Source organism: Melospiza melodia, chromosome 4 (assembly GCF_035770615.1).
Source record: "Melospiza melodia melodia isolate bMelMel2 chromosome 4, bMelMel2.pri, whole genome shotgun sequence".
Lineage (NCBI taxonomy): Eukaryota > Metazoa > Chordata > Aves > Passeriformes > Passerellidae > Melospiza > Melospiza melodia.
In genome coordinates, this window is record NC_086197.1 from 59954379 (window position 1) to 59978138 (window position 23760).

The following is a 23760-nucleotide window of genomic DNA, read 5'->3' on the forward strand; positions in this document are numbered from 1 at the left end:
ACACGTTGCCATTATTCCTTTCATCCTCCTGCCAGGTTTATTTTTCAGTTCTGTCTGAATGTTGTCTGATGTTTCTGCAATGGCATGGGTGCTTTGGAGTAAACAAGATTTGTTCATATTTCTCCAGGATAACTTACCTGTAAAAAAAATAAACCATTGTTTGAAAAAGTTAATTGCACTTAGTCTAAAACACACCAGCTGTCTCATTTCAGAGCTGGAGATGTGTCTGAGCCCTTTGCTCTGCTCAATGTCAAAGGCTATTCCTAGTGAGTCCCTCTGGAAAAGCCTATCTGTATGCTCAGATCTGATACTAGTCAAATTTCTTAGTAGTTCTGAATGATGGTGACTGAAAAGCTAGAACCTCATGAACCTAAATGTCCTTGTATCATGGATAGTGCTGCCAGATGTACCCTTAAATCCAGTAACAGAATTTCTTTGTTCACAGATGAAAACACACCTGCATAAATCCTCTCACACTTTCCTGCCTACCTGCCCACCTTGAAATTCTAAGTAGGAGGAATCAGGAGAAACACTGTGTTGGATTTCCAGTAAATCTTGGCTGTGCATGCATGATGCAATTCTGTGTCAGGCCAGACCGTAGCTGTATTATGTCTCCCTGATTAAAAAACAGACTGCTGTATCAATAAGCTACTGCCTATCATGATGTCAGTCTGCACAATGCCATTGATTTGGCAGACTTTTAACCTAAAGAATTATAACCTCTTTCTGCTTGATCACTTTATTAAATCCAGATTGATCTTTCATCCAAAATGTCAAGGAGTCTGCCAGCAGCTTAGCAATTAATGAGAATAATGACCTGCTGTAAAACAAACAGCAGTGAATTAAAAGTACAGGTCATGTCTGCATTTGCCAACAAGATAGTTTTTTTCACCTGTTCTTGGTGCTCTTCTTTTAAAAAAACAGTAAAGACAGTCTGTTAATTAAATTTGAACTCAGGTTCCTTTTCAGTGCTCAGAATTTTGTCTCATAAATAGGGACAGCTTATATTAAGTCTGCTGTAGCAATTCTGGCCCTAAGATTTTTTACTGCGTTCTTTGAAGATTTCTGCCCCTGCTGCTAGGATTGCTTGACTAATCATATAGAGCAGTTGCAGATCTGCTTAAATCATAGCTGGAAAGACCACATCATTGCTAGGAAAGACCAGAACTGATACCAGTTTACATTAATATGCCACAGATGTACAACATCATCTTCCCTAGAAGCTGACCCAGTCCTGTAAGGAGGGAGACAGATATTTAAATGGGCAGATTGTCAGAAGAGAAAATTATTTTAAGCTTTTTTAAGCTCATCTACTAATGAGTCAGAGCTTTAATTCCCAATGAATTAAACAGATAATCTGAGAGAGTTTTATTCTTAAGCTGTTGAGGGCTAAATTCTTAAAAATACTCAAGTTATTTTGATGGTAGAACTGAAGCCCCTGAATCACTCAGACTTTGCAGTGTTGGACCCAAAACACTGTACTTGCATTAAAAATTTGATAAAACTCAAACACTATCTGTAAAAAATATTCAGTCAAAAAAAGTGCTTTCTCCGAGTGAATGTACTGTTTCTACTTCACATTTTTAGTCAAAAGGATTTTAAAGGTTAAACACTTTACATTTTTGGACAAACATGGAAGTGAAACTTTTAGCAAAATTTTTCAACACTTTTGTGTTCCTTTTGTGTTGACACAGGCCACAGGTCAGATCTTATCTGCATAAAAGTTAAGAAAGATCCCTATTATAGTACCAGAGAAAATGAGTGAAAGTACAATTTTAGTCAGAGGCAAAACTCTTGCTTAGTTTAGTGGAATCAGACTTTCCCTAGAGTGTTTAAGAATATTAGTTCTTTGCAAAATAATTTTTACCCTTAGAATAAAATGCCAGAAAATCTCCCACATACATGAGGAAAAAGAGTCACTGTACTAGCATAAGCCTGTAAGCACCACTGGAGGCATTATTGCTTGAACAATGTGGGTTTATTAGCTTGCACTATTCAACATCTGAAGATACCCTGCTTGTTTCTCTTATGTGCAATAATATCAACGCCAAAATAATTAATATATGTTAGATCCTATGGGGGAGAGCCTTGGAGCTCCTTGCATGCAAGCTGCAGCTTCTTGCTTGTTCTCCAAGAGGGCACATTAAAAGGCCTTTTTCGCTTGTTTTTGGGGTGCTGGGCCTTTCCTGTGTTATCGTCTCAGACCTTCCAGGTGGTGGCACTGTCAGCATAACCCTTGGCTCCCAGCTCTTCTCCCCATCCCTCACTCCTGTTGCCTCTCTTGTGGTGCAGGGGACAAAAGCTGAAACTCTTTTAACACACAGCTTCTTGCTCAGTGTCTTCATACCAGTTCAGAACGATCGCAGAATGGTTTGGGTTGGAAGGGATCTTAAAAATCATCTGGTTCCACCCAGCCCTCCTGCCATGAGCAGGGACATCTTGTATTTAGATCAGGTTTCTCAGAGCCTCGTCCAGCCTGGTCTCTTCCAGGGATGGAGAGTCTACAGCTTCTCTGGGCAGCCTGTTCCAGTGTCTCACCACCCTCATAAAGAATTTCTTCCCAGTATCTTATCTAAACTTGCCATCTCTAAATCTAAGAAGGAATTAGGAAGATGTTATTTTCTAGGGATGTAATGGTCAAGAGGTGTTTGCTGGCCCACTTTAGCTCGTGTGCTGTCCCAGCTGTGAGGGGTTTGTGATCATCTTTGGATTTCAGATGGTACTTTTTATGCTGCTTGTATCTGTTAAAATGCTGTATGTTTTGTGCTCTGAGACATTTCCTGACTACTCAGTAGAAATATCTGATTAATTAGATATCATTAGGTTAAATATAGTTAAATACAGAAACACAGGTAATTGCTTCAAGGATGATGCTTGCATAAATAATTTTTTCCTGTTGTTTTTCTTTCTCCCTAGTTCAGCTGTTGAAATATAACCTGTTCTTTGTTTTGCCATGGAAAGACCCCATACAACAAGGAGACATGGCTAGAAATCAATCATGCACAAATATTGTCCAATAAAAGTGTGAGAAAATGAGGAAAATAAAATAGTTTTTTCACTAACTTTTTGAAATCTAGTGAAGGGACCTGAGCCTGGAAAAGTTCAAACTTGGCCATTTACCATAGAAATAGAACACTGAAAAAAGGGTACTTCTAGCAAGGAATTTCTGTAATTTCTCTTTGTATAGTGTAAAACTGCTTCTCCTGAATAGATAGGATTTTGGAGATGTCCAGCAGTGATTTATGCCTAGTTTGTACCTTAGTGCATGGGGCTTCCAATCCAATTGGGTTTATCTGGTATGTTGTATTTAAGGGGTGTCTGTTTCTCCTAATTTTTAACTCCAAATTTTTTATTCACATAAGCATGGTCAAAGGTATGCCAAAAGAAATATCCACATTTGGATTGAAATGGTCCATTAAAATGAAAGATCAAGATATATCAACATCATTTGTATTCTTGCATATGCTAAATAATTGTGTTTTCAGAGTGGGTATATTATGGCATTCTGATTCTGAAATAAGTACAAGCCTCAGCTATAGCTGAATTATTAGTTGCAGTGATTTAGCTCTGCCAGAAATGTGAATATATAGACTGTTAACATGGTGTGGGGCAGCAGTGGTGAAGATAAATCTGTGGCTGTGCTGATTATTCACCTTTCCAGACAGCAACATTCATCTTTTTGTCAGTATTTGCACCCATCCACCTCTGTAAAACTGGGAAACATTATTAAAATCAAATGCTTGTTTTCAGTATTGTTGTAATTGAAACCATTATATTATTTAGTTTTCTGAGATCTTGTGTGCCACAACTGTGCTCATACACCCTGATGTCCTAATGCTTTCAGTGATATTCAGTGCTGTGCTTGGTAGGACTAAAATGTGCCAAAAGCGATTTGTTTGATTATTCTGAATATTTTGCTAACTGTTTGGTTTCTTTGGTTTTCCTCAAAATGGTTAGCATTTACAGCTTCTTTTTTTTTTTTTTTTTGTCTGAAAATTTGAAAATTGTAGTGCAAATAACTAAAATAGGAATTCAAATAGGCTTAAGTACTTCATTTGGACACATTTGCAATAGACTCATTCATAGGTGATAATCTGAGCAACAAGTATTCTTTCTAGTCACCGCCAGAAATTATGATAAAATTACCTTATCATATAGGACAAGGGTTTTTTTTTTCTTATTTTTCCCTAACTAAGCAGAATTTATATTTTTTTTCCTCTTTACCACTGAATTTATTAACATTTTTCTGCATTAAAGTGAGTAGATGTTCAGCTGTAGCTTTAACCCAGAGAATTTATGTTAATCATCAATGAATTACATGGTAGTGATTGAATTTATCAGAGTATTATGCTAGGACAGCAAGTGTCATAGCTTTTTTTCCTTTCACTTTTCTGTAATGAAGGATAAGAGGGATATCTGCAGGTTGCAATAGTACTGAAGCTGTAGCCATATGCTCTTTGGGCGTTTTAATGAGTAGGTTACCATCAAGTTAATTTTCAAGTTTGCCTTCTGCAATTCTGATTCAGTAAACTGCTTAAGTGATGCCGTGGACTGGGGCAGTCCCTAATGTCTGACTGCAAATCTGAGTGCCAGATTCTCCATACCACCAGCAGTACCTACAATAGGCAAAGTCATGAATGGCTTTCAAAATTTCATTGTTTGTCTGTGTAACTATTTATTGATTGATTTTGAACCACTGAGTGCAGACATGGATTTCTAATGACAGCACTGAGACATTTGTATCATTAGCTCGATGTTAATGTGCAGTGCAAGAAGCTATAATAATAGTCACAAATTACAGATTTTTTTCAATGAATTTGAGGGATAAAATGTGGTGTGTACCCAAAATAAGAAACACCAGCCGTATGAAGCCCAGGTTCTAGCCTGCACTTGCTTTTCTGAAATGCATTGAAGGTGTTGATGGGTAGCAGCAATATCTGAAGAGTGTAATGGTAGCTGTGCAGCTTTGAGGGCAGGCTGCACCCAGCCCCTTTGAGAAGGGGTGCCCTGGGTATGAGCAGCAGCACGAGGCTGCTGGGGTTGCTGTTTGTGGGCTCATGTGCTGTGGGTTTCAGGTGTGCTCAGGACAGACCTTAGGCATCTTATGTATGGGCTGCTGAAACACGGAATTGGTGGAAAATATCCTTGGAGGTGCAGCTGGGTCCATGGCTAATGGATTTGGAGCAGCATCCCAGGTGTTTACGTGCCATTCAGTGGATTGCACAATGCCTTTTGCAGTTTTCTTCTTGAGTAGGAACACAGATAAAGTGTCAGACGTAGCTACTTCATTTGGTCATTGCACTATGATACACTGGATTTCCCACTGCTGTGGATAAAGACCAGCTGGGACTACAGAAACATTGCAAACAACTGCACAAAGTAATAAGCAGTTCTCAATTTGCAGTTTATAACAATTTTTCTTCTGCTTGATTGTTTCTTGGGTTATTGGCCCACTGAAAATTAAATAAGGTTTTTCTTTGACACAAGTAGTTTACCTTAGATGAGGCAATGCTAACTGAAGAGAAAAGCCTAAGTTCTGTTTATGGTCTATTATCTGTGGTGGCATTTTTATTCTGTGGTGGCATTTTTATTCCACAAAATGGGGAAGCCACTCAAAATTCTAGTTGCCACTAGATTAACTCTTTGTCAAAAATATTATTTTCTGGGAGGGGTCTAATTTATGCATTCTTACTACTTTGCTGACTAGCAGTAGTTCAAAATAAAGAACATTTTGGCAGAAATTTAATCATTACATGTGGTTGTGAATGCCCATTGCTCAGAGAAAATTGTCCCTGTAATTGTGCTACCATTTTAACTGGTATTTTAATTATGGGTCTTCTGCTTATCAGGATGAATCCAGGGACCATTTGTTGTGCACCTGAATCCACTGACTAAAATGTTGGAAAAATAAACTCTGTGTAAAATGTAAGAGAGTTATTTGAAATAATGAAATAGTTCCAAGTGCCAAACATGTGAAATCAAAGCAAAAGTGAGTCAGCTAGTTGTGACTGTGGGAGCAGCAGGTGAGGTGGGGACTCTGTGACCTACTTTGCTGCTCTGGTCTATTGGTGTTAGTCATCCCAGAGGCCAAACCCCAAAATTTCACATCTGTTGGTATTGTTACTCAGTGATAGTAACAATAATAGTGATAGTAAAAGAAAGTCCATTTCAAGCACATCTGTGATTTCTCATACTGTGATTCACTATACCTGACTAGACTTGTTCTATAAGGTTAGCATGTTGTTGGCCTTCATATATTTCATCCCTGGTTTTTAAGTAATTTTTGTTCTGCAGCCTCAAATAGTCTAAGCCTTCAAGAAAACTTTTATGGTAGTAGAATTCAGTAGTCGTGTAAGGAAAAATCTAGCTAAGACTAAGACTGTAGGTATTTTATTAATTTTTAATACTAAATTATCTGAGCTACCTTGTACCATAGGCCTTCTTTCTTGGCAGACTTAGAGTTCAGCCTTGTGAAGGAACCACAGCAAAGGTTAAGAAAAATGAGCATCCAACACACATAAGAGGAATTTTATTACAGTAGTGGTGGGTGGAAATGAGGTTAACTGTGTTGACTGTGTTACTGTGAGCCAAAGATCAGACACCAGTTTCTGTTGTCAGGGTTCAAACTCAGTTATAGAGCTGTGCCTTCAGCTGTCCTTAATTACCTTGTTGAGGTAATAAAAAAGGGAGAGTCTTAAAAACACCTTGTCATTGCTGGGCAAGGAATTGCTGGGTTATTTAGAAGTTGAGACTGATGTCTCTGTGTGTATGTGCATGCTTCAGATCTGTGCTATTGTGTTTATGGAGTTTTAAATAAGATGACTTAAATAGGTCTTGAGACAGTTTAAAATCTTGGCTGAATTATACAGATTACTCAACTGCTGAGGAACCTGGGTGCCCCCCAACCCATCTGAAGTGTACTGCACAATGCAGATAAATGGTTTACAGGCCAGCAGTAATGTTCTCAGAACTCATTGCTCCTTCTCAGTTTTACAGCAGAGGGTTCATAGGGGACATCAAAACATCTTTCACCAAGTTGTAGACTTGTGTGTTTGCTGTGCTGCCACATTCCTCGTTGTCCTGCAGCTCTCAGCAAGATGGTTCTTCCTGGGCTGTGGTGGGCACAGGTCCCAGGACAGGCACACTAGGAGGTGATGCCTCAAAGCTTTCTCCATGACAGGCATCTGTCTTCTGCCATGCCCCAGGTCATGTAAGGAAAGGATCAGGAGATTATGTTACAGCTGTTGGGAAGGATGGCACAGTCCACTGGCAGAGCTAACCAGCCTGTGACAGGGCCACTCAGTTCGTACCTCCCCATGTGGCGCATCCTCCAGCTCCGGCTGCTGGAGCCTGCAGGCCCTGGATGCCACTGTGCGCCCTGTGCAGCCCCGAGTGCAGCCCCCGAGTGCAGCCCCGAGTGCCGCTGTGCGCCCTGTTCAGCCTCCGAGTGCAGCCTCTGGATGCCACTGTGCGCCCTGTGCAGCCCCGAGTGCAGCCCCGAGTGCCGCTGTGCGCCCTGCGCAGTCCCGAGTGCAGCCCCGAGTGCCGCTGTGCGCCCTGCGCAGCCCCACTGCCACCCCCAGAGCTGTCCCCTCTGCCGGGCAGCCAAAAGTCACCCTTGGTGCACCACGGGCTGCTGCCGTGGCTCATGGGCTCCTCTCAGCAGCCCGGGGAGTTCAAAACAGCAATGATTGTGTACCACAGAACCACTGCCCGCGTTTTCCTTCTCTCTTCTCTTGTCCCCCCCATACTGCTGCTGCCTCCTCTGTGCTCTTCCATGTCCTATCACTTTCTTCCCCCCCATACTTCCAGATGATTGTACAAGACATGGGTTAAAAATAGTTTCCAGAGGAGAAACATGTTTGCAACAGTGGAAGCTAATGTAAACAAAACCCAATAGAATGGTTTTCTGGTTCACAGTTTTATTAATATCTTTAGCTTTAAAGGGATTTGAGATTTTTGTGAGGTAAATGACCTGTTGCAGGCTACACAGACATTTCAAGTTAAAAAAACAATTTAAGGCATAATACAGCCTTCATGCATACTCCTGTTGCTTGGGATTGGAAAGGTTACTGAAGATTTCCTTTCCTGTTGCTATGCATTTTATTTTCATTGTTGGGAAGCGTAGATGAAGGTGAAGGTAGCAGCTATTTCAGGAGGCTGCCTGTGAAGCAGAAAAGTGTTTTAGATACCTTTTTCCATTCTTGTTCCCCCGTGCACAAAAGCAGATGCCAAGTACCACATGCTCCCTTATTTTGTCTGTCAGGAGCTTACGTAGGATTCATCTCTGCTTTTGTGTAGAGGCTTCTAAGGGAGTCTCAGATGCCAAGCTGAGCTGGTTCTTCTGTCACCATCCTCATGTCCATTTTGTCAAAATGCACCTGGAGAAGCATCACCAAATTGTATGTGCCCAGGTAGCTTTCTATGACAGTCCCTGGGGTCCTGTAATGTGAAAATGTTTGAAAAACATAGCAGCAGTAAGATGGAGATACCTGTGGTGCACCTTTTTTCCCCCTGAGATAAAGCAAAAAAAAGCAAGTTTTGCTGGGCCTATATCCAAGGTAGCTAGTGTTAGAAAAGAAGTCTGCAAGCAGATCTAAACAGAAAAAAACTGCTTAAAATTTTTATCATATCTTATCAGTGGAGGCAACAATGTCTCTCAGCAGAGTTTTCATCCACTCCATGAGTGGACAAAGCAGGATGTGCACCTGCAGGGCAATTCCCTGAGTACATGGTAGGTGAGATCTGCCACCCCACTCCCCTCATTTTCTGCTCTGGCTAGCAGAAAGATAAGATGTGTAACTCCAGAGCAAATGAAGCCATGTCAAACTTTTTGGTGTCCCTTGCCTGGGATAAAAAAGCACAGGGGTTTTTTACCAGCGCTGTAGCCAAAATGTGTACTATCCACTGGTTTTAATTTTTTAGGCTTCCAGTGATTGATATACATTGAGAAATACATTTTCACAAATATAAGCAGATTGTTTACATTGAGTCTTTTCATCTCAGAGCAAACTTAAAGTATGGCATCTTTACATTACAGCATGCTAACAGCTGGGGTAGATTATTTCAGGCAAGCTTTTGTGTCTTGCAGTATCACCTACACAGCAGATTGCTTAGCTTTGTTCCCATGTTTAGCCTCAGTTATAACTTTCTCAATGCCCACATTTTTAAGTTCCCTCTAAAACTGGCTGCTGCCACAAAATAACCCCATTTCTGTTATAAGAATAACATTTAAATGACATGGCATGGCCAAAACCAATCTGGGCTGACAACAATTTCCATCAGTACACAGCTGAGGCATCAGCCTTCAGCTGAAGAGTCCAGTTAACAACACCAATCTTTCTTGCAATTTATTTCAAGTTCAGCTGTCTCAGGCATCCGTCTGCTGTCTTCCATCTTTTAGAGAAGTTGTCAGAAATTAAATTAGTGGTAAATTGTCTGGGGAGTGAAATTCCTTCTGTTCTGACAGTGCAAAAACACATGACAATATACCTGGTGGTGCTATGGAGGCCAGCACAGTGCTCAGGAGTTTCTGCTCTGAGGAGGGTATGATTGTGGATATGTTTAGCAGTATCACTTAGATGCATTTATTTAGGTTATACTAAACCCCAAATGCTTCAAAGAATTTATATATATAATAAAAATATCCTTCAGGCTTTATTTGAAAAATCCATGTATGTTTCAAATCTTTCAAGTAAATCACAAAATCTAAGGGTGTAGAAAGATTGAGGTTGAATGTTAATAAAAGACTGCAGCAGGAGGTAGGCCTTTCAAACTCCCTGGTTATCGTGTTAGTACTGAGACCATGTCTGAAAGTTAATTCTGCTGTGGTTTTTTTTTCCTCTGTTGTTTTGCTAGTGCCTCACCCTGATACTCTCCAGATCTCTCTTGAGGAAAGACAGATTAAAAATGATGTGAAAAGACCAAGTAGATTATCCTGGAAAAGTTAAGTTTTAACAAATGGTGCTTGTACTATAGCCCTGAGTGATGGATAATTTAGTAAAATATCAGTGTGCCTTTGAAATAACATTATGGAAGAGCCATTTGCCATAATTTAAGTCAATTGCCTGTATGTGTGCATTCCTAAATTCTCAAAAATAGTTTCCATGTTCTAACCATGTGCCACATGATCTGAGAAGGTCATCAGATTCTTCAGTGTGTAAGTGTCTGAGGAGGATGGAGCCACACTCTTCTCAGTGTGCCAAACAATAGGACAAGAGGCAATGGGCAGAACCTGATGCACAGGAAATCCCACCTGAACACGAGGAAGAACTTCTTCACTGTCCATGTGAGTGGGCACTGGAACAGGCTGCCCACATAGGCTGTGGAGTCTCCCTCACTGGAGGTACTCAGAAGCCATTTCAATACAATCATGAGTCATGTGCTCTAGCAGACCCTGCTTGAACAGGGACGATGGACTGGATGACTTCCAGTGGTCCCATCCATTCTTAGCCATTCTGTAATTCAATACTTGCATTAATACATTGGTGTCTTTGCAAATCTACATGAAATTTGAAGTCCATAAAATTAGTCCTGAGTATCCATTGCAGCAGGTATCTCACCTATGCAGTAAGCTCTGCCTTAGCTGCTTCAGAGACTGATGCTGACCAGTACTGACAGCATGATCTAAAAGATCTAACTAAATTGTGATGTGTCAGGGGTAGAAATCACCACTTTTCAAAGCAGCAGCCCTATATGCTGATCAAATCCTAGATGATCAAAATCATTTTAATTACTGTTGTTAAATTTAAATCAGGAAGATAACATACATACAGAAACCTAGAGACATGTTTCTGAAATTTCTTACACGGAACAAACTGTCGTCATGGATATAAACCTTAGGAAGATTTTCTGCACTTATTCAATTAAATCCTACTAAATGGAATTAGGGAAAGCCAGCTAGAACAAATTATGTATTTCTTCCCTCCTCCTGAGACACTGTTCTAATAGAAGTACTCCTGCTAGCTTCCAGCCCAGTTAAACACATCATCTGCTCAGTCTTAAAACTGCAAGACTTCATATTTCTGATTCAATAACTGATGCTATTGCATATTCTTTATTTTGTATGTAGCTATCTGTATATGTATTGGTGTGTTTATGTGCACACATATAATTTATGTATATAAATTCTAGCTTGATGCACACAAGTAAATGTAACTGAGAGCTCCATATCTAACATTCAGAAATATCCAAGTGCCACGGAACTTGTAGTGAAAAGCATTTCAAATGCTTTTACTAGTGGATGAAAACGGGATTTTAATGCACATTTGCAGCAGGACTGTGGTAAACTAGAGCCACATTCAAAGCTGTGACTGCTTTGAATGGTTCTGCAGAGCATTAGAAGCACTTACTCATTCCAATTACCAATCTTTTTTCCTTGCTTTAATGCCTGCCCACAATTTATAGAATTAAAACCCATTGGCCACACCACAAGTAATTTGAAAGGGTCGTTAGTTGTTGAAAATTGATAATGTTCACAAAAATCTAAGGGTTTATCACAACTCCATCACATTTTAAAAATATTTTGCAATAATTGATTACTAAAAATCAGCTCAAAAACCTCTCCAATCAACCTGTAACAAGCAGAATGAGTCCACCTACTTTTTTCCTTTTGGGGTAGAAATGTACCAAGATTGGTACATCCTTTCTCAAAGGAACTCTTTGCTTTCTTCCCACTGCCCTGTTTTACTGTCCATCCAACAGAGTACCCAGCCAACAGCTGCTCAGCCTTTTGGAAGACTGAAGTGAGGGCTGCATGATGTAGGTGTTCCCCCTGCCCACCGTGCAGTGCCACATGTAAACTGCTCACTCTACCTGTGAAATGCTGTAAGCACTGGGGAGGCATAAATTAATAATGTGTGTTTATACATATGCATGCCTGCAGAATATCTAATGAACAAAGAGAAGGGAGCTTGAGCAGTATATTTTTAACCTCAAAGTTTTCTGTCTAGTGTTATTCTTCCTTCTGATTTTGCAGGACAATATGAGGATGTTGATGACAGGCATGAAGGGATTTGTTTGCTGAAGTGGCATTCCCAACTGCTGAGGAACATTGGGAAGCTAGGAGAGTGGGAGATGCTGGTGTGCGTGTATTTGGTGACACAATGTTTGTATGCATGCAGGTCTAGAAGTTACAAAAGGAAACAAAATCACAGAATGTTCTGAGTTGGAAGGGAGCCACAGGGCTCATCTAGTCCAGCTCTTAAGTGGATGGCCCATATGGGGATGGCACCTGTGACCTTGTCATTATTACCACCACACTCTGACAACAGGGTCAGGAGGGTTATGACAAGAAATTCTGGGGGAATCAAGTCAACAAAAGGTTTGTCACAATGCAAACAAGCTGCAGTAAGTTCATCTCTGTGCATGCCAGGAGGAGGTAAAAAGCTGTCTGTAAACACAGCACACACCTTGTGGGGAGAAAACCTGATGAACTGGGATCAGTTAATCTCTTCTGGTTTTAAATTCCTGTATGATTTTGATAGATGGCTGAAGATGTCATGCTGAGAGTTACTGAACATTTGTTTGTTTTTATTCTCATCTTAAGAAGATTATTCACTTCAAGCTATTTAAATGCTTAGGGACATTGTTTAACTTGTTAATGTTTATTTGCTGCTGTCCCCATTCACTACAGACGAATACAAGGATTCCCTGCTGATTTAGTTTAATTTATCTGCTTCTTTTCTCTATCAGTGAAGCTGAATTGTGTATACATGCACCCTCATTTCATACTATTGGATGCCTTAGAAAAATAAATACATTCTAGTTCTGGAGACTGACATATGAAGTTCAGATAACTAAAGGAAATTTATCAGTAGCAAAGTTACCAGTATCAAAGAGAAAAGTTTGTAGAGATTTAGTGAAACGTCTCCTGGAGATGACTCATTCTTGGAGAAGATGAGCATATTTCTGCTGGGTCAGCTATTTAGTTATATAGAAAGTTTTATTTCTCTTTTCTTGAAAATCAGATGATTGTTTATGTATGGTGCTTTATCTCCACAGATGTTCTAATGCCACATTTGCATTTTTGGTCCTTTAAGCAGTTCTGCTAGTTTTCATCTTTCCCTCATCTAAGTTTCAGCAGCTGGTATTATGATATTCAGATATAATTGCTGATCTCAGCTCTACCAGAAAATTCATACTGAAGCTTTCTGCTAGGTTTTTGCTTGGATGAAGCTGCTTGTTATTTTTCCAAAGCCTAACTAATTCAAGCTGTTACTGAAGTTCTATTAGAAAAAAAAAAGGAAAATAGTTCATTTTGAAGGTTAAATAGTTCATTTTGGGGTGCCCATGATTTTACAAATTTTCATAAGTAATAGGCTGACTTAAGATTTGACTCTGTGTCTTTTACATTAAGAGTCTTTGGATACATGTGTACCCTATGTACACAATTAAATCTTTGTCAGCTAAAGATGCAATACATGATTAGCTTTTTTTAACTGCTGATGTCTTCTGTGTTCTGCCTTCTGCCCCCAAGCATGATTCCCTGCCCACTTTCCTGAGTCAACACCACAGCTTGAGTAGATGTGCCAGTAGATGATGAGGGAGCTAATAAAACTCAGACATATGTATTTTCACAATGTAATAATTTATTTTGTTTTGACAGAAATAGCTATCACCTGCACCAGCTCTCAGTGCAGCTCACTGTTGTTGAATCTAAATTACAAGCCAGCTTTAAAGGATAAGATTCTAGACTAAACACAGGCATTAAGGGTACATCTCTCTGCCCTGATATTACCTACGTGTAGCATTGCAGGCTACTAGCCATCAGTTCTACGTACTAACTGAAGCTGTGTCATCCAAGCAGTCAGTGGTTTTTCTTGCAGCTTAACTACATAGTCTGAATACTCCTCTGCCCAAGTTACTGCTGTGGACAGCTTGCATGGGCTGCTTCCACACTGATATCACCAACCAGCCATTTCTTTTTATGGCCCTGAGCCTTGGATGCCTTCCCATGCCCATAAATCCGAGGACGCTGATGTCAGCTGGTGGCTGTGCTGGGGGGGCCCCACCTGGGACTGGGATCATCCTTCACCTGGGAAAGGGGCGTGTGGAGAGCACCCTTTTGTACCTGCTGGCTGCTGCTGGCTGTGCACTCGGCAGGGCTGCAGGTGTGTCACCAGCACGGCTTTGCTCACCAGCTAAGGCACAACCTGAGCCCTTCAGCTCAAGCAAATCCTCAAGCCATGCCTAGAGGTGCAGTGTAATGAAACAGAACTGCTGAAAATGGTAGGTTATTTTTGTGAAAACTTGTGGTAGAAATGAAAAATAATTTTTACTAATATTTTCCTGTTAGTTTTCGAACTGGACAAGGTTTATGATCTGATATCTCAAAGGAAAGAAGATGTGAGAAAATGAATTGTTTAGAAAAAAAGACAACCTTTTATTGTAAGAAATGCCAGATTCTGGGGAGTGTAAATGAAGAATACAGTCTGTTGTTTTGTGGTTGTATCAGACCTCTGATTGAAATGCTGAAAATCATTGGAATTAGTAAGGGTCAGAAATGCAAACTAGAATCTGTCAGGTCCCATGTGTTTGTGATACCACTTTTTTCTTTTGTCTTAACTTACGTAATAGGACTTTTTCTTGGCTGTGCTACTTTGTTGTAACTTTTGTGTGCCTGCGCCCCAGAAATCTTAATTACTATTGATATATACCTTGTTGCTTTTATGGTCTTTATACTGCTATTAGCTTATATATTGCACCAATACTTTCTTCTGAGACTCCTAATTAAGAAGTGTTTCAAAACCTATGTGAGGTAATCTGTATTAGCACAATGAACAAGCAGGAATATTAAATTTCTCCCCATACAATACTTAAAATAAAGTTGTTGATAAGGTTGTGTATATGTGTGGGACATAAACACACGAACACAAATAAATTTAAGGGAACCTTGTAAAAAAACACTGGTAGGCCAATAACAGTTTTTTCCTCTCTTTTGATATTTAAGTGTTTGTCTGTGAGATTCTTGTTGATAACATCATGCCTTTATACTGTCTGGGCTTGAAAATTCTGGTATCTGTAAACTTGTGAGCCTGAGGTGGTTACAAATCAGAAGAGGGGAGCTACTTGTAGCTGAAGCAAAGGCAAGTGCTTTGCAACCCTCCATATCAGACCAACCCAAACCCAGCTGCCAAAACTGGTTTTGTTGGGTTTTTTTTTAAGGCAAGAAGAGAGGCAGCTTCATTTTTCAGTGACACTTGAGGCCAGCTGATGAAGAGTTTATTGGTGGGCACTGAAAGGGAAGGGAATTTCAGTTTATTCCAGCCCCAAAGCAGCCTGTCTCTGCAGGGTGTCTTGTGTCCTGTCAGATGTCTGTGGACATTGAGGTTCTCTTTCCTTTTGTTGGCTTAGGATTGATTTATGTATAAATGCTTTGTAGACATAGCTGTATTGGTAAATAAAAAGAAATCCTACCCTCCATACATATAATTCTAGTAAGAAAAGATTGGTTACAGTTATGCTGGGCATAAAGGCAATAATTTTGTTCCAGAAAATTGCATTGCTATATAGCAGAATAGGAATTTTTATTAGGAGACGTTGTGTCTTTTCTGTTCTCTAGTGTTCTGTTCTCATGCTGTAATGTTTTTCAGTAATGGAAGTTCAGGGGGAACTCCTCCTAAAATACTAGGACTCTACTGTGTCAATACAGCTTCCAAAAATATTGCAGAATAAGCTGCTGCTTATATATTCTTGCTCAGCTCAGGTCCCAAGGATAAGACAATGGTACTGTATGGTATCTCATATAATTCATTGGTTGTATAAGAATAAAGCAGAAGACTTCAGTTTGTGAAAGATGTTCCCCCAAATTTTGTAATGAATAATACCTTACTAAATCATTATTTTAAAGGCCCCAAAGAATTATTATGAATATTGTTTAAAAAACACATTTAGTTGTTTAAAGTTTTATAGTAATAATACAAAAGTGGCTTGACATATTACTGTATTTAGATATGTAAAGGGAGTGTGTTGCTAGATACTAAAAAAATGGCTGATACTCATCTACTTAGCATAACAGAAATATCTATGCTATGCTCTGGAGTTTTTTGTTTGCAATTTCTTGCCTTTAAAATATTTGTTGTTAAAATCAGGCGCTTGGGAAATTTCCACAGTTAGATAATTGTAGGTGATCATCTTTTACATTCGTGAGGGAATTTGAACTTCATGTCCTTGTAACTTGCATCTCTGTAGATAGAGTCACTGTAATAAAACTCAAATAAAACTCAAAGGGCTGTGTTGCAACAACTCTCACCAGGACAAGGTGTAGGCTTACATGTATAATCATTAATTTTTCTGTCCTCTCATAACCCATCTGTGTTTTCTGGTTGACTGGCAAGCGAGTCCTAATTCTGCATTTGACTTTGTCGATTGATATGGAAATAATTGATGTCACACATTTAGCATGACATAACTTATACAGAGCAACCACCATGCAATGTACCTCATAGATGAATAAAAATTGGCAGGTTCCTATCCAGCACTGTCTGCTATCTCAGTGCGCAGCCCTCAGCCACAAACTGAGCTGGGATTCTGTGCAGCTATGGCCATAGAGCAGTAGAGTGAAAGCTGCAGTGTATTAACTTACAGAGCCTTTAGGAGCTCAGATGTCACCTACCCAGCTACATGCCACTTCAGGGGGACTGCAGGCGCTGCTGCTCGCAGAGTGGGTTAGGGTGGCACATTCCAAGAGCAATTCTTGTGCTCATGGGCTGTGTCTAGTGTCCTTGTTTTAATTTGAGATAAAACGTTGCCCTGATATAACCACCAGAATATGAAGTAATAGGAGATTCAGACTGATTGTCTTCTGGCAACAGCCTGAATGGTTTGGATGCAAGTTCATATTTGTGTTTTGGAAGGGAGTACACCTTTATGTGCCAGCAGGCTGCAGCTGTTGGTCCTGCATGCCTTGTGACAGTGTCAAAGTAGCTGATTTGGGACTAAGAGGCTGCATACATTCATTCTCAGGCAGCCACAAATCACATACTATGAGGCAGAAGAAAATTTGTAAGCTGATGAGCAGCAACCATTCATGTTGCTAGAGGGAGAATTCTCTACTTGCCTCTGCAACATGGACTATCTTTAACATAAATAGCTAGGCTCCAGGCGACTTTTGGGTATACAGAACAGTTGGCATTTCAGTCTGCTACAAAGGTGGCTCTTACTCACAGCATTTGAAATGCAAAACACTTCCACCATCTAGTAGGTACTGTTTGCACTATCGCTGTCACTCAGCAGCAGCAGTGAGGAATTATGTAGCTGAATTTTCCTAGCTTGTATGAGAATGAGGAAAGGCCTGGAAATTCATCACACAGCAAGGGACACACAATAGTATGCAGGGAAAAGGAGAAAGAATGAGAACTTCTGTTACCCTGAACTGGAATTTTTTACTTGCTTCTCTGTACTTCACTCCCTATAAGTTCATCTCACTAATACATAAAAGTCTTTGTTTTGCAGTTTCTTGCTGTGTAGAAAATGTATACTCACTAAGTTTCCAGAGCTATTCTATTGTGAAAGCAGATAAAACATTTGGGACTATTGTGATAGCGATAAAACATTTCTTAATCAGAAAAGGACATTTCTTAATCAGGAGGAAAGGGGTTAATTTAAAATTTTATTTTGATATCTGAAAGTTTATCGACATCTTCTGAATGCTTGTCAGAGCTTGGCAATACAATCTGCAAGTCTTGGTGTGATCCCATGGTAGTTTGTGCTGGGTACAAACCAGCAGAGTGTCTCCTTTGCTGTGAGTGTGAAAGGCTCATGCTTTGGCAGAGGAACTGGGAACTGTGACAGTGCACTCAGGGCTAACTGCAAGACCAATGCCACTCAGCACTATCCCACTTGACCTCAGACTTGGAAATGACTAACAGTCTCTTTTCACGTAGACCCTTTCCCTGGAGGCTGGCTGATGAAAGCTTTTGGAAAAAGATTTGGAGGACAAGTTAAAAAGTCTCTCAAAAGAAGTCCCAGTATCCTGTTTAGAGTACAGATGTTACCATTGTGGGAAAAGGGATCTTTGTCAATCTTTCCTGATTGTACCTTTGCCAACATACCTTTGACATCAGATATTTAATTTCCCCCCATGAACATTAGAACACAACATTCAATAATAGCACTTTTAATTCTGGAGTTCAAGGTTCTTCACATGAGAAAGGTGTGCCATGCTTCCCCTTTTGCAGATAGGGTAGTAGAAGTCCAAAGAATAAAAGTATATTGCCAAGACTCAGATTCATGATAAAACTGGAAAGAGAATGGAGCCAAACCTTGAGCCAGTCCCCAAATGAAAGAATTTCCATATTTTCCACCTCTACAAAGGTCTTTTTGGGTCTTTTTTGTTACTTCCCAGTATGTGTGCGTGACACCATCTAGGGGATTGTATTGTGTGGGAGTTGGATTTTGTTAGGCAATCCCAAAAGTGCACTGGCACTTCTGGTCCCACCATGGCCTATGCATAAGTCAGCATGGAAAATTTATAGGTTGTAGGTGGGAGTGGTATGTCTGCTGTGCAAGCATTACACATAGTCATGGGACAAAAAATGGATGGCAAAGATGCAGTCTCTGAAGAGAAGAGTGAGACAGGAATCATCTTGAGAAAGCTCAGGCTCCAGCTGATATGTCTCCTTTGGACAGTGCCTCTGCTGCACCTCCAGAGATTTCATTTTCCTAAAACATGGCAATACAGGCAACTGCAGTATTGATGTCTGTCCCTCTGAAAACGAAATAGTCATGAATACTCTTGTACAGTGATCATAAGTCTTTACTAGACCTTCTGCTCCTAATAGGCATCGCTCTTTGAAAGGTCACTTTAATAAGGTAGGCAAAATTATGTAAATACCAAGAGTTGAGCATTGTGGATCAAGCCAGCATGCTGAACTGAGAAGGACTGGAAAAGAATGGGCACTGACTGCTGGGCACTCAGTGAGGGATTTTGAGGCATTTGAACTTTAAAACTGGCAAAATGGACAGCTGGAATGATTTGACATTTTATCATTAATTTAAGCAACAGAAATTAATGTTTAAAATGTTTTTGGAGAAGAACAAAGGATAAGAGAATGAAACTGGACTACCATTTCTATCTAAGTCACTGTGAGTCCAGCTCATGCTCTTGCTGCTATCTGGAAGAATTTGCTTTAGTGGAGTTAAGGTTTAGTAGAGAGCAGGTGCAGTGTGTGGGAAGAACATTTATTTAAACTCTGTGGGCTTTTGAAAATGAGAGTGAGAGAAGTACCCAGTGAAGCTCTGAGTAGTACTGTGCTGTGCAGTATTCTGCCACGTTCAGGACGTCACGTCTCTGCTTTGGAGTGAGGAAGGAGAGCTGTACAAACCAGCTGTGTGTGCAAGAGAAGGGCAGGTGGCCTTTGTCAACCAAGCCAAATAAAATGCATTCTGCAAATGTGCCATAGGAAAAGAACCTGCTCCTGCTCCAGCTAGGAAGGACCTAGTGGCCCACGTGTGAGAAGGAAAGATAAAGGCGGAAAAGAGCAGCCTTTGGTCAGAGAATTGCATTGCACCACAGTTTGACATAAGTTCTGAAGACATAAATGATTTAAGTCCAACATATGAAAAGAACCATTTTTGAGATGTTGCACCTGCAGACACTGTTAAAATTACAATGAATTACAATGGCTTCTAATTCAGCTTGTGTGGAAGGACTCTCCTGACCCATGGGACAGATGTCTCCACCCAAGCAGCTGTTTGTCCTCCACTATACCTTGCTGCTGTGTGCAGCAGTTGTTCCCAATGGACTGGCCTGCTGTCCTGTGGTCACAGCTCCTCCAGGAGCCACCCAGTGCCAGGGCTTTCACTGTTGGCACAGGAGCTGGAGCTGCTGTTTCTGGTATGCACCACTGAGAGCAGTGCCCAAGCAACAGATCCACAGGCTTGCTTGGAAGGTGACTAATGCAACACTGGGGCCTTACAAACCAGCTATACTATGTTCTCTTCTTAGAGGCTACATCAGGACAGAGCTTTCTTTGTAAATATAGTAGTCTGCATGCTGATACTACCTCTAAATATATATTGCATATTCCTGCCTCTTTTTATCTTCAAGAGAAGTTTCACCATTTTGTGGCTAGTCTGCTGGTACTATTTAAGTAAGGCTGATATGTAAATAAAACTCTTAAACTTTTGAATAAAGTATGATTTATAGTAAGCCTTCTATTACTAAAACATCAAGCAGTTGCAGTGTTTTATGTTTCCCTATTCCAACTGCTTACCCTTTCTGTGCTTTGATCAACTATATCTGGCAAGACTTTAAAAAAACCCTGAAAGTTTCCGAGGAAATAAGGGTATTTCATCCTAGGTGCTGAAAACCACACATTCCTGTTTGGAAATGTCCAATTATTTCTTCAGTGAAAACCCCAAGCCCCACAAAATTTGCCTATTTAATTTTTTACTCACCTTTACCTCCAGAGTTCCTCACTCTCTGGCATATGAATTAATGTTCATGTCTGAGCTGAAGGGCTGAAAAAACAGTTTCTATTTCTGCTTTTTTCCCAGCAGCCTTTTAACTTCAGCTAACTCATTCAGCTTCATAAGAAGTATAGGAAGGGTGGCAAGTTACCATCTGTGTGCGGTATCTAGTGTTAGTTTGGTACTTTGAATACTGCATTAGGAAAATAGTGCTTCCTTTAGTAAACCCACTCATTGTTTACTTTGGGATAACTTTGTTAAAACTGGTGTTAGAGTTGAAGATGAAACACCTGCCAAGAGGGTGAGGTCTTGTAGTATTTCTTTTTATTTTAGAATTCCAGGTCTTTTATTTATGAAGACCTCATTGCTTTAAAACACTATCGAGGTCCTCATGTCAAATAATTAACCTCTGACTGTACTGTTATGTTGGAACATATGATTCCAATAAAACAAACAAATGGCAACAGGGAAACATTTTTTAAAGCTGCAAGGTCCTCCTAGGGTAGTTAACTATGTTAAGTATGTTTATATACCCACATGCCTTGGGACTGTTGCTGTCTCCAGCTAGAGAAAAAAAGCAGTGTGAGTTGTGCATGAGCATGAGAGCAACTGTACCTAAAAGGTGAAATCCTGCTGCTCCTGCAAGAGTTGGCCTGAAGGAACTCCAGATTTACTTGTGTAATTAGTGGTGGTAACTCAACAAGTCTGTTTATTTCAGAAAGGAAAAGAAATACATTTCCTCTACTACTTACTGATTATAAAACAATATTTTACTTGCACTTTTCAAAGGGTTAAAATTTGTTAAGTGTCACTTAAATGCATTCCTCAGCATAGAAAGTCTGAAGAGAAATGTGAAGATCAGTCAGAAGCTCCACTCAACTCTTAGGAATTTAAGTGCATGGCATACACATGCCCTGGAAAACAAGTTTTCCTTGAGCGTTCAGAAGTATGGTTTGAAGCTCCCCTGTGCCAGGATATTGAAGGATTTATCTCACATAGGTAATGTGCAGAAAATGGGGCTGAATTGGTTGCTGTGCTGCTCTACGGAACACTTTGGAAAATTCAAGCTCTGATTATTTAGTTGGTTTGACAGAATGTTGATACAATTTTATTGTGGAAACTTCTAGGTATCAAGGGCTTTAAAGCAGCAGTGTTGTTGTTTGGTTCCTTAGGCTGCCGAAGTCAAAACCTTACAGGTGAGTCTGCCCAAAACTGACAACACAATGCTTCTGGTTTCTGCCTTTCTTTCCACTTTGGACTTTTGAACCTTTAGGTTCACAATATGCTGTGCTTTGTGAGGTTTCACTGTGGCCACAGGGTTTAGGTTTGTTTTAAGGCAAGTCGAGATTGCTTGATGGTGACTCCCTCCAAGACCTGGATCGGACCCAAAGCAGCGGCAGTCAGCAGGAGGAACTGTCATCCCTCTGTCCAGCCATTTCTCTGGGATATCATCGTGTCCCAGCTCCGCTGTCCTCTCAGGCAGGACGGCCTTGAAAATTAAACAAACGAAGGGACTTCTGGCCCAGTCCCTCTGGCTAAGCTCTCTCCCACCTTCATCCCCTCGCGGGCGTCCTTCCTTTCTCGAAGGAGGGGGACACCCCAGCCGGGGCCCCTCAGGGCCCGTGCGGCGGGACCCGGAGCGCGGAGGGGCCGACCCGGCCGTGTGGGGCTGGGGAGCGGGCGGGGCGGGGCCCTGCGGGCGGGGCGTGCCCGGCGCTCCCGCGCGGCGGCGGCGGCCCCGATCCCGATCCCGCTCCCGATCCTGATCCCGCTCGGTCCCGCGGCCGCGGGGCTGGTGCTTGGGCGGCCCTGGGCGGCACCGCGCCCACCGTGGGGCAGCGGGCAGAGCAGCAGCGCAAACACTCGCACAAGCATGCCGGGCAGCGACACGGCGCTCGCCGTGGACAGGACGTACTCGGACCCGGAGCGGCACCGGCGCCGCAAGACGAGGGTAAGGCGCGGGGGAGACAGCCGGCGGCCCGGGAGGCGGCGGCGCCGGGGCTGCCTGGGGGATTGGGGTGCCCAGCTCTGACAGGCAGCCGCCAACCTGCCGCACTTTCCCCGTGAGGTCTCCGCGTTTCCTAGGATGACGATCTAAAGGGAAGCTTTTTTCCTGTGTGATTCTTTCACGTTCATGCTCTGAACACTTTTTGGTATAGGAAAATGAAATGAAACTGGATATTGACTTCATAGAAACCAATGTTCGAGGTATCCCCGCAATCGAAACCGGAGGGATACAAGTGTAATAGAGAACTTACTCACCAGAGTCAACAGTGCCGATGATTTAATGCCGTGACTCTCTCTCGATCACAGTGGTGAATGCTGGGGCTTGGTTCTGTTTCTCAAGGTTTGTTTAATAAACTCTGGAGCAGGTGATTGTATCTGGCAGCAGAGATTATTATGGTTCCTTTTATGAAGTTAAAAGAGGGCTGTGGCAGGAATGGAGCTTGACAAAAAGTGCACTTGTGTGTTGTAGGGATAAAGTAAGAATATAATATATATCCATGATGTATGGCTTTATGAAATAGTTTTTCTTAGTTTCCTGGCAAGTTCATCTTTATTTTTGTGTTTTGTTTATATGTTATATCTATAAACATAAACATGTGTAGGCAAAGCTGTGATCCTTTAATGTATTTAGTGGCTTTTATGGTAAGTGTTCTGTTGATGAAGGCACTTAGCTTTTTAGTTTAAAGTTGTTACCTAAATGTTCAGTTCAAAAGTGTGTAAAAAGTGGCTTTTTATTCCCATGCACTGCAGGAAAGGAAAACCGAGGTTGCTCTAGCTGACTTGGGATATTGGCAGAAATTCTGTTTTCTGTGCTGAGATCCTGGGTCTGACAACAAATGAACTTTATGGTTTGAAGTGTAAGAATCAACTATTTGTGAGGCAAGATCTTTTCTGGGAGGTGACTGGAGTGAAGGTTTTGGGTGTTTTATTTTCCAGTACTGCTCATTAGCAGCATTCTCCATCCCTCCTGCCCATTAATTCACAGTGATGAAAAGGAGATGGTGTGATTCAGATTGCTTCAGAATAATGAAATATTTTTAAAATAGGTAACCCTATACGCTGTAGCATTACTACTGGAATCTACAATGCTCTTCACACTGTAAGGTGGTCACACATCCTAGTCATATTGGAGTTAACAGTGTTATGCATTTCCTGTGTTCTTCTCTGTAGAAAGTTGAACTAATTAGTTTCTCTTTCATTGATCTTGCTGTAAGAATAGTGACTACCTACCTAAGTGTGGCCATGGAGAAAAGTTGCATATCTTCATAATTTTTGGCATATTTGAAGGTTAAACTCTACTCTCTACTCTAGTTGTTTTATTTAAAAGTATAAAGTATCATG

At 40.9% G+C, this 23760-nt stretch overlaps 1 protein-coding gene across 5 annotated transcripts in view; it reads left to right on the top strand.

Moving 5' to 3' along the window:
• Positions 1 to 23760, top strand: part of TMCC3 (transmembrane and coiled-coil domain family 3) — a 133000-nt gene that overhangs the window by 66043 nt on the left and 43197 nt on the right. Inside the window, exon 1 of one of the 5 annotated variants that reach the window (XM_063154891.1) lies at positions 14208 to 14229. The exons of 3 other annotated variants lie outside the window; for them this stretch is intronic. In XM_063154891.1, the coding sequence (XP_063010961.1) occupies positions 14227 to 14229 (3 nt within the window). In that variant the 5' untranslated portion in view covers positions 14208 to 14226. Of the gene's footprint in view, positions 1 to 14207; positions 14230 to 22226; positions 22364 to 23760 lie in introns of those variants that run through there. One more of the 5 variants, XM_063154888.1, reaches the window with a different exon arrangement.